The 16657-nt window shown below is 39.3% G+C and overlaps 1 protein-coding gene across 8 annotated transcripts in view; it reads left to right on the top strand.

Moving 5' to 3' along the window:
* st18 (ST18 C2H2C-type zinc finger transcription factor) overlaps positions 1 to 16657 on the top strand; it is a 40032-nt gene that overhangs the window by 8885 nt on the left and 14490 nt on the right. For 7 of the 8 annotated variants that reach the window (XM_062481855.1, XM_062481854.1, XM_062481853.1 and 4 more), the window contains 4 exons: positions 10664 to 10782; positions 12984 to 13035; positions 13956 to 13986; positions 14401 to 14588. In XM_062481855.1, the coding sequence (XP_062337839.1) occupies positions 12984 to 13035; positions 13956 to 13986; positions 14401 to 14588 (271 nt within the window). In that variant the 5' untranslated portion in view covers positions 10664 to 10782. Of the gene's footprint in view, positions 1 to 4003; positions 4161 to 10663; positions 10783 to 12983; positions 13036 to 13955; positions 13987 to 14400; positions 14589 to 16657 lie in introns of those variants that run through there. The other variant, XM_062481858.1, reaches the window with a different exon arrangement.

The following is a 16657-nucleotide window of genomic DNA, read 5'->3' as shown; positions in this document are numbered from 1 at the left end:
TAACCGTGATTTCAAGTTATCTGCTTGTAAATGACTGTTTTCTTTTGATGTTGGATTGTTTCACAAGTGCCGTAGCTTTGACATTTTGTAAAATGTTGAAATATGCATGTCTAGAAATTATAGTTGATTGAAATTACATTGTTAACAGAATACATATCACTTGTTGGGAAAAAATAGTGCAGATTCTGTCCAGGTTTCAGACAGTTAGAGGAGATTAAATGTCTCAAACTGTTTTTAAGAAGCATGACCTATATTTGATCATCCAGATCACATTAGATGCTGTCTACCTAAATTAAACTCACAGCGTTTGTATGGAGTATAAGCTAGTCTTAGAGGAACACATGTCAGTATTGTCTATGAAGACAAAGCATCGTCAGGTTGTGGGCGGATTTTGGTGTGACAGCTGTATACACAGAACTACCAGAGTCCTAATGCACTTCAACTTTGACTCACAGATTCAGGATTTTTTCTGTTGTTGGAACAGGGTTGTTTCTATAGAACTGACCCATAATCGTTATTAAGGGTTATAACCCAGCTGTAACCTTTTTAAATATTTGCTGTAAAAACATGGTCCATTTGATGTGTCCTAAATATAGCCAAGTCATCATTAGTTCAGAATAGAGATTTTGGTGGCGTACACCTTTTGTGGACAACCTTACTCTTGAGCAAACTAAAGAGACACCAGACTCTCACGTCCCCAGGGTAACTGTTGGTTTAGCTGAAGCGATTAATGTTGGAAAAGTTTATCATTTACTAGGAGCTCTTAGTATATAGTTCCCAGATAGATAGATAGATAGATAGATAGATTGATCAAGATGGATATATTTGGATGTTATACTATCCCATGCTAGCAGAGAACTTATAAAAATCAATTTAAGATTTTAAGAAAATTATTTAGGAGGCAAGAACAGCACCTCCATCCATATATTGGTCTTTATTTAGGCCTTGTGTTAGCTTATAATAAGATTATTCATATAAAAGTCCAACATTTTCTTCAGTTGCTTCTTTTAAACATGTTTGGCGGCTTCATATTCCTCACAGGCTGTGTGGGTGTGATGCTGTTCTGGCCTTTCTAACTGAAGTACGACAGCATCATGCCTGTCATCTGTAGTGTCATGGTCCTGCTGGAATACACAGTACATCCGCTACAAAATACTCCAAAATCTTTTTTCTTCCTATCGTGGAAGAACTATGAAGACATACAGCAAATCTTGTAGTTAATTATCCAGACAACCATTTTACAAGTTTGCAAACTAAAAGATCCCAGGTGTTCGAGAAATGGAATATAGGGAAGTACAAACTTCCATGGCAGTAGGCTCTCTTTTGATGTTATTCTAATCCCCAACAGAGCCAACAGAATCCAATGGTGCAGAAGTGATAAGAAACAGGCGTTACTCCTCTTCCAACCACTTACATTTAGTCCTCTTTCTGCTCCAAGCAGTGGGACACTAGTTCAGTTGCTACCCAACAGGGAAATGCTACCTATCTCTGCCTGTTCTCTTGTGTGGCAACAGGAACTGTCCATGGTACCGACTAAAGTCTCTATTGACTTGAGCCAAGGCAATACCGTTCATCAAAAGGGTTACAAACATGATCTGTACACATTTACAAAGTTTAGTGTCATTATTTTACTATAACATTCTATAATATGATTAGTAAAGGTTTTGGAATGGGAATATCATTCAAGCATAAACTCCAACCATAATCTGAATGTACATTTACATTTAGTCCTTCAGCATCTGGGGAGCAAGACTAAGAAATGGTTTCCTTTCTTGTGATGAACTCATAATTGAGTCAACAATTTCTTTTCTCATAAGATTGAAACTAAGTTATCATTGAAAAAAGTTCACTTTTTAAAGAAACAACCTAGCACTGAAATAAATACTGGTGAGCTTTCTTTGGGTGAATACAATGAGGAATGAAGTAAGCAGAAAGCGTTCACTGACCACCCAGTATGCATTGTATTACCTGTTCCACCACTCAAACTTCACTTAGTTAATCCAGGAAAATGAATTATGAGGATTTATTCAACAAGGTTTCAGAAATGTTCCATCTGCTGTCGAACAGCTGGTGAAAGGATAAATGTAATTAATTACTTAACTTTTAAAGAGTATTTCAGAAAACCAAGGCTCTTTTTAATGATTGTAGCCTAACTGAATAGTAAGGCTAAATCAGACAAATGAACTTGACGCTTAAGAACCTTGTTTTTTATAACATATTTTTGGGCAGGGCCCTAATAATACCCCTTTTTATTTGAAAAGTGTGATTACTCTATTTAAAGACACAATATATTATAAAATGTCATGCTATTTCTTTATTAAAGTGATCGTTGAATGATCTTATATATCTCATATTATTTAGTCAAATACTTGTACAGCAAGTATCAACTAACATATTCCTAAAAATCTATGAGATAAAACTTTATGATTCTGCCGTATAGTAACAAATGTAACTAAATTAAATTTAAATGAGAAAATCTTCAATTATGTTCAGCAATGTACATTTGGATTCAGCGTGGTTAGTTTGAGTCCATTTGACTATTGGGATGTGGCTCAGTTTGTGATATGTATTTCTGAAATGTAAACGGAATATCAAAATGCATTAGAATTATATATATAAAAAAATGCCCTTTAGAATAACAGGCTGAAAACCCGTAGCGGGAAATTCACATTAATGTGTCAACATTTACAGTGTGTGTTTTTCTAAGATTCATGAAGAAATGTAATGTATACGTTTAGCGAGTAGCCGATATAAGGGTCTTTTTTCTCATTACAATAACATGGGATTTTTCCCCCCTGTCTTTTTCAAAATATATTTCAGCATTTACCTTGATTGTAATGTACCTCATTGGCTGTGGTTCTGTTTGTTGGCCTAACTATAAAGGATCTGCTTGTACCCTTGTGGGTTGGGAAGAATTAGGATTTATGAATTTATTTCCTCTGTTGTATTGTTTAAACAGCTTTGGTTTAGTTTTGATCCCTTCCTCTTGCCTTTGAGGCTGTTCCACGGTGTCAGCTGTTGACTGATAGTAAGAGAACTGCCTCACAGTGTGAATGAAAGAAAACTAGCGGTTGGTAAACACTGATAAGGGATAAATAGAAAGCGGTCAGGCAGAGATAGTTCTGTGGGAGCCCAGATTGTGTGCGGTCTGTTAAAATGAGATTCTGAGCCTGTCCTTCCTCCTCCCCTCTCCTCCCCTGTGCAGCGTTTGTCTGGAAAATCTCCAGTGACCCTGCTCAGCAGTCCCAGGCTGCACTATTCTCTTTTTGTGTTTTGTTTTGTTTTCTAACAAGGGTCAAGTTGGCCCATAGACATGTCCCTAATGCATATGGACAGCTGTCATGACTTCAAGTACTTACAATAATTCATTTTGCATGGAATTATAGTTCTGCACCAGAAACACAGCATCAGGGAAATGGCAGGAAAGAAAGTAAAATGTGTCAAACAGACATTTTAACTGTACAGTCTTTATGTCTGATGGCCATTCATTTCCCCAGGCTTTCACTTCAACTTTCCTCCTAGTTTGTTTTTAATATTCTTACCTATGTGAAGTTTCAGAATTGTTCAAACATACAGTAAAACATAATGCATATGGTAAGCATATACCGTGCACATTATATACTTTAGTAATAATTATACCACTATGTTACACAGTACAATACTGTATGTACATACATTCATACCTACATTCATACATATACTGTACATACATACATGTCAACAAACATACTTTTTTTTTTCATACAAGACTATGTTAAGTTTAGTCCTAACCTGAATATTTAAGAACCAATGTTTTATTCATTCTTTTTAAGGGCAATCTGTTCATTCTTTGGTCATAGATTTTTTGGGGAATCCATCTTTTATGTGATTAAAAAGACCTTCAGAGGTCTTACCTTGAGGGTCACCATGTGGTGTATTTACACAGAAAATAATTCAGCCCATTGTAGCCCCGGCAGCTAATGAGATTGGTCGTTAAGTGAATGACACAAAGGCTACAAAAAAAGCTTAGCGGCTCCCTTGAATATCACAGTGTCCCCGCACATACACTCCACGCGACAGCAACACACTGGACTACCCTACCCCACCTCGATTTCCCTCAACATCATCACCTGCTTCATGTGACTACTATGAAATGCAAAACAAAGGCTAAAAGGGGCACGGTAAGTCATGCTTGCAGATTCTTCCCCATCGGAAATGTTGATGTGAGAGTGTATGATGTGAGCTGCTGTGTGGACGCATGAGACTGCGAGCAAGTGGATCTGTGCGTCTTCAGGAAATGCGGTGCTGTAAGTCTCAGGGTAAACAGTGCTTTTAGCTGATAAGTAGACCGATGAAAGGATTCTGTGGCTTCCACTGGAAGTTCATGCTGGCTAATGTGGCAGAGGGAGAGGTAGACATAGTACATTAATCTCACCCAATTTCCTTTCCAACATTTTCACACAAACTTAACTTGCTACAGTACCAACCCACTTGCTGTTTTTCTCTTTGCCCACTTTCTTGTTGAAGTAAGGCTTGATTGTATCAGTTCTGTCTTTTCCAAACTTAGCTCTTTCAAATGGGGATACAAATATGAATAAGGTTGTAAATGTGAATTTTCACAAGTGGTCTCCTAGCTTCTTCAGGGAAGTTCCTAGCTGCTCTCCCTTTGGTTGTACTCCCAGTACATCTGGTGAACAAGTGTAGAACTGCACCTATCTGTTATAAATATTGGATGAATGAGGCAGAAGGTACTGTTGTGCTCTATGACATTCATGCATTCATTCCCGGATTCATTCATTTTCCCATGTCTTAATTCCTCCTTACACAAATACAGTATCGAGATTGTGTTGGCATAGTACAAGTACAGTTTAGAACAAGTAATACAAGACCGATCGGCTGTGAATCAGAGAATTCGCTGCTCTATGCTTTGTGCAAGGAAAGAATACAGCTGTTGTATTAAGTAGATTCATCTGGGACGTGGTGGGCAAGCTTCATCATTTCAAGTGCATTAAAATATCATACTCTCCAGTCTGACAGGAAAGTGGGTTAAAGTCCATCTTGTGTATTAAACCCTGGAGTTAAGTCAAATTTACATTTTGTTAAAGATTATTCATTTTATTGATGCACATAATCATAATCATGGACCATCTGCTGATCTGGCAAGCTTGGTTCAAACTCACAAAACAGGCGTGTTAACCTTTTAAGTACAAAATAGTCAGGCTTAACTCTACTATCCCAGAAGAGAGAGTGTGTGTATGTGTGAATAAGGAGATTGTATGGATATTGGATAATGCTTAATTTATATCCTCTTGACTGCTTCTGGCAGATTTTTTTGAATCGTTATCATTTTTATTTCTAACGAAAGCATTTGAACAACTCAGTGAGCTGCAGGTCATTCTGTCCAGACATTTTCTTTTTTCTTTTTGAAGTTGATTGCACATTGACCACAACATGCTGTTTGGGATCTGTAGTCTTGCACTTCTGGTTTGGGTCTGGAGGCCAGTTGTTCTTGATTATTACGATAGTTACCATATACTGAAGAAATACTTCTGTAGTTTTACATGCTCTTGTATTTATTTTGCAAAATTTTTTGTAGTGAAGAACAAACAGTTGTTTTTTGCTTCTAGTTGTTAGTTTTTCTTATTGTTGTTATAAAATGGGAATTCACCAATGGGCATCTCTTTAATGCATAAAATACTTATGTACAACTCATTCCAAACAAAGCTTACGTAGACTGAGAATTCATATGCTAGAGGTAAATCCGAGTTAACACGGATTTATACTGGCATGAGTTAAAGGACTAGAGTTTGTAATCCAGGTGGCCAAGGGATTTTGCCACACAGTGGCAAAAATCACTTAAACCTCCCCCACCATACTGAGCCACACAGCTCAGGAGGCAGACAGATCTTTCAGAATTGATGACAACACAAATACTACATCAGAACTGAACTGTATGTGGATATGTGTGTGTGTGACTGTGTGTGACTGTGTGTGTGACTGTGAGTGGGAATGCTTTTGAGTGTCTTGGTCTTGTGTGTGCCTGTGTGTTTTACTTACTTTATATCCTCAATTAGTAAGAGTGGGAGCCAACTAACATAAGACCTTGACAGATTGATATTCTTCCCCTTTGACAGAGAGAGTGAGGGGAGGATTGGGAATCCAGCATCCCAGCTGCATAAACATAAATAAATATTAGTAGCTTAAAGTAAATGATAATGACCTTTATTTCAACAGCCATTGACTCCTCCTCTTCATTACTAAAGTGACGCATATCCTAATCATTTCCTGTTTTCCCATTGTGCAGTTTAGGACAGTACACAACACATAAATGCTAGTTAAAGTAACATTTAGAATCATAAAAAAAAACTATGATACAAGTTTATGTTATTTTGCTTGGGTATTAGGATAAGTGTGTGTGTGTGTGTTTGTAAAGTGTGTGTGCGCGTGTGCATGTGGAGGACAGAGGAGAAGAGATAGAGTGGAGTTGTTTAATGACAGGAACAGCTGACTCATTTAGAGAGAGCAGTGAAAGGTAATTAACCCTGGGAAAACTACAGCTGCCATGCGGGCTGTTCACTTCAGCGCAATCTGATTAGGAATCAGTGGTAGAGTCTCTGGCTCCTTTCAGACTCTGTGTGTGTGAGGTAAACTTCTCCCTTCGCCCTGGAGGGCCCCAGAGCACAGGAGACCTGCCTTTTGTGACGGGGGATTAGCTCGAATGGTTACTACGTTTCTCCAAATTGCCAACCACCTGGTAGCATTCATGCACCCTCATCTATAAAAGGGCCTTCTTGGGCAGGAACAATGGCTGGGATTACTCTGTAGAGATGACAGACACCAGGGCTGGAACTTCTTTCTCCCCAAACACCTGTCCCCAAATTAGTCCGTTTTGAAAAAACAAGTTTAGTGATTTATCTAAAGATGTAACGTGTAACATGACAAGAGTCACTGTCTTGATAAAGGCAATCAGATTTGGATCTATGCAACCAAAAATTGATCCATGCTGCAAATTGCATACATTTTTTCAATAATATTTGCAGGTACTTATTAGCTAGCATTGACCAAGAAAGAGGGAGGACAGCCTTACACTTAAAAAAGAAAGCATTTCTGTGTTTGCGATTTAGAGTGATATTCAATTAGCAATTTCACATCAACTGAAAGCCTTCATGGATAAGAGAACTAAAAGCTCCAGCAATTTGGTCAAAAACTAATTTGGTCTGTCTGATGGTAGAACAAACATTCTGGACTTTGCGCTTCTGTGTGGTCCTGCTCCAGGTGAACTCAATTTAGAGGGAAAGCTTTGGGATGACTTTGGAAAGGGATTACAAGATTCATAAATCACCTCTGCAAATGTGTCACCATCTGACTCTTTTATGGGCGCCTTGCTAACTGGCTCCAATAACAAGTTTCCCCTGTAGTTATGCCATCATAACAAATCATTGAAGAGACAGTGGCTAGCCAGGCTCCTAATTGTCTGTTAAGAATTCTGTGAGCCTCGTCCTTTATTGAAGCATCTCAGTCTTGTGGCAGTGATAAGATAAGCTGCTACCCTCTTATAAAAGTACTCAGTTGGCATGAGACACAAACACTGTGCTTGGCGGTCTAGGTGGCTGTGAGACTGTTATGTCTGAAATCACAGTTGTGCTAAAGATTTTTTTCTAAGTGTCTCCCAGCACCTCTCTTTCAGAAAACATTCATTTCCAGTAGGTTAAATAGTTAGCAGTCTTCAATGAACAAGCCTTACTGAAGGAGGTCTACCTCTTGAAATCTGTGAGATCTGTGATGCACTCTTACCAGTATCACACTATTGGGATACATATTTTAAAATGATTTGTGAGTGAGTAATTTCAGAAGAAAAAACCTATACTGATATATAAATACATACACTGTGTATATCAGGGCATACTTGCTTGTGTATAACAGTAGAATATGATGAAACCCAAAAGCAAATAAAATCCGCCCAGCGTTTTAGGGCCAGATTTGATCTGAATAGGAAATCAGCCCCCCTCCCCCTCCCTAAAATGTCTCTAGCTAGTATTCTAATGTCCAGCTGCTAGCTTTTTAGGCAGAGGGCATCTGATGGCTGGCTGGTCACACCGCAAATAGAAAATCCTTTTTGCAAAAACTTGTTTATTTGAGCAGGTTTTGATTTACTCACCATGCGCCCATTTCCATCTCAGTGTAAGGTGGTAAAGCCCTGCTCTGTTCTTTGCTTAAAGCGTTTTACTCTGTCTTCCATGACAACGTATTACAGCTCTGCACAAGCAATTGTTGGTAGCACACATTTCTGTTTCCTTCTGAAGTACTTTAGCCACATATTGCTGATTCTGTGCACAGTGGATGATATCAAAACCAAAACGGCTCCTATGTTTCACATAAATAGTGATCAGTATGCTCTGAGCTCAGACATTCATTACAAGAAAATATTAAAGTAAATTGTGCTATCTCTTGCCCGTTTGCTCTTTATTATGCAGAAACAGAAAACACTTAGCATGTAAAATTAATGTGGAAATTATTCCCGGGGTAAACTATAAACACAGAAGTTACCCCGCACATTTACCCTTTTTTCTCCTTCCCCTAGATCAGAGTGTAATTGCCAGTAATCAGGTCTGTTTGCTGCTGATAAAACCACTCTGAATGCGAGGAACCCTCTTTGTGTGATGACTCAATTATGCCAGAAGTGGCTCATCAAACCTGGCCCATCAGCTGCTTTAATAAATAAGGAGGAAAACTTGCTGCAGGCGCATTATAATTCCATTCATTCCATAATTAAATCCATTCCAGTTTTAACCCTTCACTCTGTGCGCCTCTGGTAGAGGAAACAAAAAAACATGGGTGGGTGGGGGGGTTGTGGTGGGTGGGGGAGTGGGAGTGGGGTTGGGGAGGGGGAGAGGGGGGCGTTACAGAACAGACAGTGACCTTGCACACCACCCTCCCCCGTCTCCCATAATTCAAAATGATACTGCTGAAAAAAGGTTAAGAGAAAAAGGTTGAGGGAGAGAGGACGGGTATCAGTTCAGATCCAGACCCAGTTCTTTATGTATGCATTGTTTCCCACACGCAGCCTGGGTCAGTAATTACGTTAGAAGACTAATCTAATCATAACAGTTGGTTGGATGAGCGCGCATCGCTGTCGTTTTGAAATCTCACTTCGGAGTAATCTCGTTTGCCCCTATCTAAAGAAAATGTAAACAATGTCTTTAAATTTGTGGTCTTGGAAATCTTACATTGAGGATCCTACAGTTTAATGGGTTTGAAGATGGAGCGTCTCATAGGCTACAGTTCAGTTTTGCTCGATCACAATGGCCTCTATGTTAATTACACAAGAGTGTCCCAAGTGCATGGATAAGCTAGGAACAAGGGGACATTTCAATGACTCAAGGTCAATGATGATTATTATTCTTATTATTATCAGCTGTAGCAGTTCAGTAGTAGTTACACATTTAAATAAAGAAGTAACATATCCCTAAGAATAATACGTACACCTGCTGTGATCAAGATATGTATAAAGAAATTGGGGGACAGAGTGGGATAAAGCAGAAGCAGCACAATATTGTAGAAGTAGCATATATTTGATTGGTCTGATTTGATTTGTAGTCGTGCAAGCAAGTCCTATGCACTGTGCATTAGCTGTGTGTACAACAGACAATAGCTATGAGCTTTTATGTGCTTAATTCAAGTTCTACAGTATGCAGTCAAATGTTTAATAGTCAAATACAATAGTTGTATTTGAAGTGAAACATTTGACATGGAGTTTGATCCATGAGAAGAGAAGCTATCCAGTGCATACTGGGATCCAGTCCCCCCCCCCTCCCCCCCTCTCTGGAAGCGGTGTGAGGCGATGGTTATTCATGACTGGTTGACTGGGAAGGCCGTCTCTCCCCCAGTTGCAGCCCATTCTCCTTCCCGTGGTGGGAACTCCAGCAGATGGGGCTGGGGGGAATGGGCAGGGCCCAAGGACAGCAAGCAGATAGATTAACACGTAGAAAATCACGTAGGAACCAAGAGCATCAGGCGGCCTCTGTCCCCCTGAGAAATCTGCCCCATACACGGGTGTACATCCCTCTGAGAGCCTCTATTTGTGTTTGACAGAGAGGGGGGGGGGGGCGGACTATGATTCAGCAGATGACAAACCGCCTGCAATGGTAATACTTTTTTTTATGCTAATGACAATTCCCCCCCTTTTGTTTCTGGGGGGAGGGGGGGGGGGGGGGGGGGAACGCTCTGAGTGGTATAATTAAGAAGACGTTTTTTTCTTCTTTTTTTTCTTCTTTCAAAGCTAACAGAAATAAATAATTCTATAATAAGATCTGTGAAGTGAAGAGGCTTAATGTACTCATTGTGTTCATCCTTGTTTTCCCTCTTGGATGTTTTGTATTAATTAGAGGCAAGCAATTTGATCTCTGTCAAGCAATCAATTTGCATCTTGTTCCTTATTCCTTGGGAGGTATTAACGTGATCCCTGTCTCTGACTGCATGTACACCAACATCTTCCTCATGACCAATATCACTGGAAGGAAACTGTTGATTAGCAGGCATCTAATCCTTACTTATTATTATTAATAAACCAACATCTACAATACCAGCCAGATCATCTGGCTGCGGCCATGACAGGAAATGATAGATACCCACTTGACAATGATTTTCATTTGTGTTTGGGCTTTTTGTTGTTATTGTGTTACAGAGAATGAGTTTCATGCTCACATCCTGAAACAAGTGAAGAGTTGTGCACACACGGACCAAGGTGACCCTGGCCAGCCTGGCAGCACCTTCCACATTCTGCCTGGAAAACCGCAAGAAAAGGTGACCATTTTTTCCGATGGGTTGGATCATACTACGTTTGGGGTGATCACACTATGAACTGGTAGTTATCTTTCAAAAATATAAATAATTCAGAAAAAAAAATCCTGATGCAGTAATGCGGATGTAGTCTGGGTGAATATTGATAAACAGCATAGCTAATGGCAGAGGTCATTAGGATGCATTGAATAAGCATCATGTTGGGCTAAGTCACATAGGTGCTTAGCTGATCCCTGGTAACATCAGACGGAGATGTTGTATCTGTATGCAGAGATGTGGGCGGTGCGCGGACACAGTGTTGGATATTGCTGAATCTGCTTCTTTTTTCTATACCATAGGCTTTCTATAAATAAAGTGGCATAATTGACTGCAGGTTGAAATAATCTAAAGTCTGAAGGGATCCTGCGTCCAAACTACAGATCTCATGATCTAACCCTAACCCCAAACACAACCATAACTAACCCTAACCATACCTGACTAAAATTACAAGCAGCCAACAAATCAAATGTAACTGTTGAGAGGTTTTCAGTATGTCAATGTGTGTTTTCCTACGTCAAGATGAAGGCACACACAAATCCCAGCCCCAGAGCATAGTAAACATTCAAACACAAACCTTCTCCTTATTTGATCAGAGTTCATGTATTTGTTTTCTGTGTGTAAAAAAGCCCTCAACATGGTGCTCTGTCTCCATGATGCTTCAACTCACTACTGGATGTTCTCCCTCATGAGTACTCACTTTGACCTTGTGAGTGTCTAATAAAGCTTTTCTCACAGTGCCATTACTTCTCGTTCTCTTTGAAGAATTAAATCTAGTTTGGAGTTTGTGAAGTAGCTCTCGTCACGAGAGTGTAAAGAGTGCACGCTCTGTACCCTCACAATGCAAAAACATGAGGCTTCGGTTGCGAAGGGGTTTTTATGCTTGACAGTCTTAGCTTATTTGGGAAGCTGAATTGCATTGCAATAGATTTGATCAGCTTTTTGGCATTTGGGGTGAATGTGCATCCCTTCCCATACCACCTTCCAAACGATATAAAATATGTTATAAAATGATTTTGGGTAATAAATTGACTTAATTCTCATTTTTAAAATAGCTTTAATGAATCTGTACTGGTACAAAAGGGCATGGCAAAATTAACATGAGTATAAAACCAACAGATTTACATAATGAGTTTTACCCCAGTAACATAGAGGTGCTTAATGTGGAAATATAAGTCAAACTGTGATATTAAAACAAGTGTACTGATAACATAATTTCAATTTCAACTAATTAATTTGCTCTCGTTGGTGTTGAATACATTTCACACAGACTTTTTGGGGTAAAAGCTGTGTTTTAAAAGAAAAAAAATCATCACATGTGAGAGAGTGTCCTTGTTTCTGCCGGTGTGATGTGGAAAGTGTTCCAAACTAATCAACAGCATTCATTTTTACAGAATGTAATCTATAGTGTTTGGGTGTTGTTTATCTCAATAGGCTCTAGTAATCAAAAGTAATGAACCTATTATGAGCAGGACCTCAGAGGAGCTGGCGTGGCATTAAGAGTGTGGCACATAAAAGGTTTATTAAAGGAAATTAAGGTCCATCACTGCCACACCTGCTCCCCTATTATAAATGTATGACAGGTCAGTGCCTTCAATCACAGCAGCAAACCAGAGAGAGGAGTCATGTTTCCCATTACCAGGAAAAGTAACAGCATATCCTATGACTCATAGATTTCACTGGCCTGTGACCACTATACACCACCATCAGCCTGGAATAATTATGTTTAATAGGTTTTATTTGGGATCCACACACGAGCAATGGTGGAGGGAGAGTGGCTGGATTTTAACAACTATTTTTGGTCGGAACACACGTTGTGTAGCACCACCACAACCACTCACGCTTTAATGTCCTTATTTAGCATTGTTGTGTTTTTCTCACCTCAGAAATGTTTTTTTTTTTTCGCCTTTGTTACAACTTCAGTTTAGTAATTACATTCACATGCGACCGGCATTTGTGATTTTCTCTGCATGTTGTTCACAGTCACAATGATTGAAACATGACATTATTGTCCAGACAGATTGAACATTACTGCATTGCCTACAAATACTTATGAAATCAGTAACAAGTTTATTTCATTTCCCAATTTAATGGCAAACATTCTCAGATTTGAATCATGTCCCTTGAACAAGTATCAAACATATCGCAAATCAATGTTGTCTTTACAGATGGATTCTGAGGGAGAAGACTGCACACTTCAGACATGTATCAACAGCCAAGGTGAGTAGCTTCTGCACCATCTGTGCCATGCCATGGAATCACAGGTGGAAAAGTAGTTGTATTCAGTGATGCACACACATATTCCACTTACAGCCATGAGATAGGAGAGGGTTGGATCAGTTCAACAATCCAACGTCGCAGCTGTCAGCTTTATATGTCATCTTACCAATTTGAAGAGCACCGCATTGCCATTATATTGTTCAGAGGGGAATTACTTCATTACATTGAAACACTGGCTCAAATTAGTTAAGGAGTGCATATATATTGTGTGATTGAAAACCTCTAGACAGAGTTTGTCATTATGCAAGTGTTCACAGCCTCTGAGGCCTGAATGTTCACTCTGGAGCTCATCACTACGTCTGTGAAATTCATCTGGGCTTTATTATTAGTTGTGCTTCATGGGAATACATTGTAACCTGTGAATGAGATTTGCATAGGCCTCTGGGAAAATCGATTTACCTTTTTAGATCATGTTGTCAAAGCAGTGACGAGGATGAGCTACAGTGCTGTGCTTCGCTGGTCTAATAAAATAGGGAGGATTGAGTCAGGTTCTTTTCAACATAACTCAGGCCTCAAGTTCATGAATTTGGTTCAATACAAGGGTTTTTATGTGTAAACTATTTAGCAAATCATGTTTTGTGAAAGGTGAAAAAATATGCTTTCGATCAGATGAAGCCGAACGTTTTGTCGTTGTTTTGTGTGTTTAACATCGGACACAAACCAAAGTAAGGTGTTAACACTGATACCCCTGTTAACACAGGCATTGCATAATTCCCCAACTGGTTATCCAGGTAGGGATTTTGATCTTTGATCAGGATTGTGTCTCTCCGTAGACAGACGCTGGCAGAGCCTGAGTCAGCTAGTGGAAATACAAACACCACTATTTACTCTCCACATCTTTTCTCTGCTTCTGTTTACAGTTCCAGCTGACTGCATCCTTAAAACTCCCAGGTAAGGGTTCATAACCTTTCTTTCAAAGAAGGCATGAAAAGAACCATTAACTCAACCCCAAATTAATATTCTTCTGATGAATGAAAATAGCATTCTTTTATCAGTCACTTCAAATTAGTAAAGCTTTTGAAATGAGGGTATGATTGTTTTTCCTTGAAACGGCTTTTGTATTTTCTCAATGTTTTGTGTTGAATGTTTCTTTCATTAACGCTAAGAAATGAATTTAAATTCTAACAACTTAGACAGACCAACGCAATGTACTTGTACTTGTACAAACGGTAATATGGGGATGTCCCCTTAGTGAACCTACAGTCTCCAAATTAAGCACATCTTCACAAGTTCAAGCAAAGTTGGAGGCTCAACTAATTGTTGACCTAATTGCTCCTTTCTTTTCGTCCCCCGGCAATCCCCCAGCACATATGGGCCCATAGTAAGGAAGAGGAGCGCCCAGGAAAGAGTGCAGGGTGCTCCTGTCAACAAGAGAAAGTCTCTGTTGATGAAACCTCGGCATTACAGCCCCAGCGAGGCATGTGAGGAGGAGAGCAAGGACCTGGCACAGCCACAGGACAAAGAGGAGCTGAGGAACATTGACACTCCAGCAGGTAAACAGATGTCCTGTTGTTTTGTCTGTTTTGATGAACAATTGACGCTGAATTTTAAAATCCCATCTGTTGCATTCATATTTTCCTCCCCCTGCCATCAGCCAGCAGCCACAGTCATTGTGCACTGGAAGTGAAAGACTACACTGCTGGGTCCACATTAGTTGTGTCTCACGTCCTCAGATTGAAGTTTTGACAGCAGATCTGCCATGATATTTTTGGCATGGTTTCCCTGCCTTTTTTGATGGGGCCAGATTTTATACTCCTCATTTGCTTTTTGTGCAGCATGTTTTTTTTTATCCTTTGAAATATGGTTGAATGGTATACAAAAAATTAAAAACCGAAAGGTTGTCAGCTTTGGGCGTCCTTAATTTGAATCAAAGCAGTTCATTGTTTTTTTTGTTTTCTTAGTGTCATTGAGTAACAGTCCCCTACAGAAATGAGGTGTGTAGGTGGTACAGTGGTTTGACAAACTCATAATATTTTAATAGTGTTTTTTTATGATGTCTTCTTGCATGTGAATTCCAGTAAAACATAATCATTTACAAAAAGCATAAACTCATTGCATCAGTATTAATAATTAATTGGATATTTGTAGAAAATTAATTGTTATCAGAAACAGTTATAAATGTTTTTATTTCATTTTAAGTTGTCTTATCTAATGGCAAAACATTTCTCTTTGCTAATGAATTTAATTTTGCACATTTTGGCAACAATACCCATGGTTTACATGTGCATTCTCATTCACTATAATCTGCACTTATTTGGTATATTTTTAACGATGTAACTAAGCAACAAACGTAATTGTCCCTTTCGAAAGCTTTTGTTAGGCCCTCTTACACAGTCCAAATATACATAATTAGGCATAATGTCTACAGCTCATTATAGTACACATGTGGGTAGTTAAATGGACCTAGAGAGTAGCTCAATGAATTGTGTGGACTCGTTGGAGATGGAATTTATTTGTTTCCGAGGTTCATATTACATTACAATTATTAGTGTAATTCACATTTTTCTATCAGTATTTTTGTGAAAAATTTCTCTGAAAACCGTGCTTTACCCTTCCTCTCTCAAGCCTGAATTTTTCTGCTGAGAGGTGCTCTTAACCATCAATTTACTGTCACAGAATCAAGATACAGTCAGTCCCAAAACCTCTGAAGGCATACTGAGATGTTCAACAGACTTGTTTATATCATGTTTATTTGTAAGGCAGCATGATAGTGAATTCTGAACAGTGATTCTGAACAGCATGTCCTTTAAATTTGAATTTTGTTGCAAAAAGAGGGAAAATAAGCCCATCATTTGTTGGAGCTACATTACTTGCAGCTCCAGCCAAGCTCCAACCCTGCAGCACAGCGTCAGTAATGGCTATTCTGGAGTACAAACTGTTCACCTGTTCCAACACACAAACCACAGGAGGGAATCCAAGTTGTTTCCCCTAGTCTTTTCAGTGCACTCTGCATGTGTGTGTGTGTGGAGTGTGTGTTCCAGGCTTGTGCATCCATCTGGATGGAAAACAAGTTCTCTCTGCCTGCACCACTCATCATAACTGAGCGTAGCTGACTAACTTTTAATCTTTGTTGAACAGAGGGCTATTTATACACCTCTATTAAATAGGAAATATCTCCAGCAACAGGGTCTGGATCAAAAGCTTCTTCAGCACACACACCAACTTCTCTTTTAAATGATTCAAAGATAAGTTCTTCATCCACATACATTATATGCTCACGTCATTGTGTTCATGTAGCAAACAGTACATGTACGCATTTTGCACAATATGCCCCAAATCCGTGCATGCCAGAAGCCAGATTCTTTCCTAACCAAGGGTGCCTCATTTTCATCAGAGCGGCAGTACAGTTCGGCTAGCGTTTAGCAACTCTTTTTAGGGGATTAGGTTTTGTACTATGGCCTTTAATAACTAGTGACTCCGGGGTAATGCCTATAGCTGTGTCATCCGCAGCCTGAATTATTCCTAAATCTATCAGCAACCTATCAAATGGCACTCTTCTGTGGGCTACTTTTGGTTTGGTCTGTGACGTCTAGCCACTTAAGAGGATAGCACTACAGTACAG

This window comes from Osmerus eperlanus, chromosome 16 (genome assembly GCF_963692335.1).
Source record: "Osmerus eperlanus chromosome 16, fOsmEpe2.1, whole genome shotgun sequence".
NCBI lineage: Eukaryota > Metazoa > Chordata > Actinopteri > Osmeriformes > Osmeridae > Osmerus > Osmerus eperlanus.
This window is presented reverse-complemented; position numbering and strand designations above follow the sequence as displayed.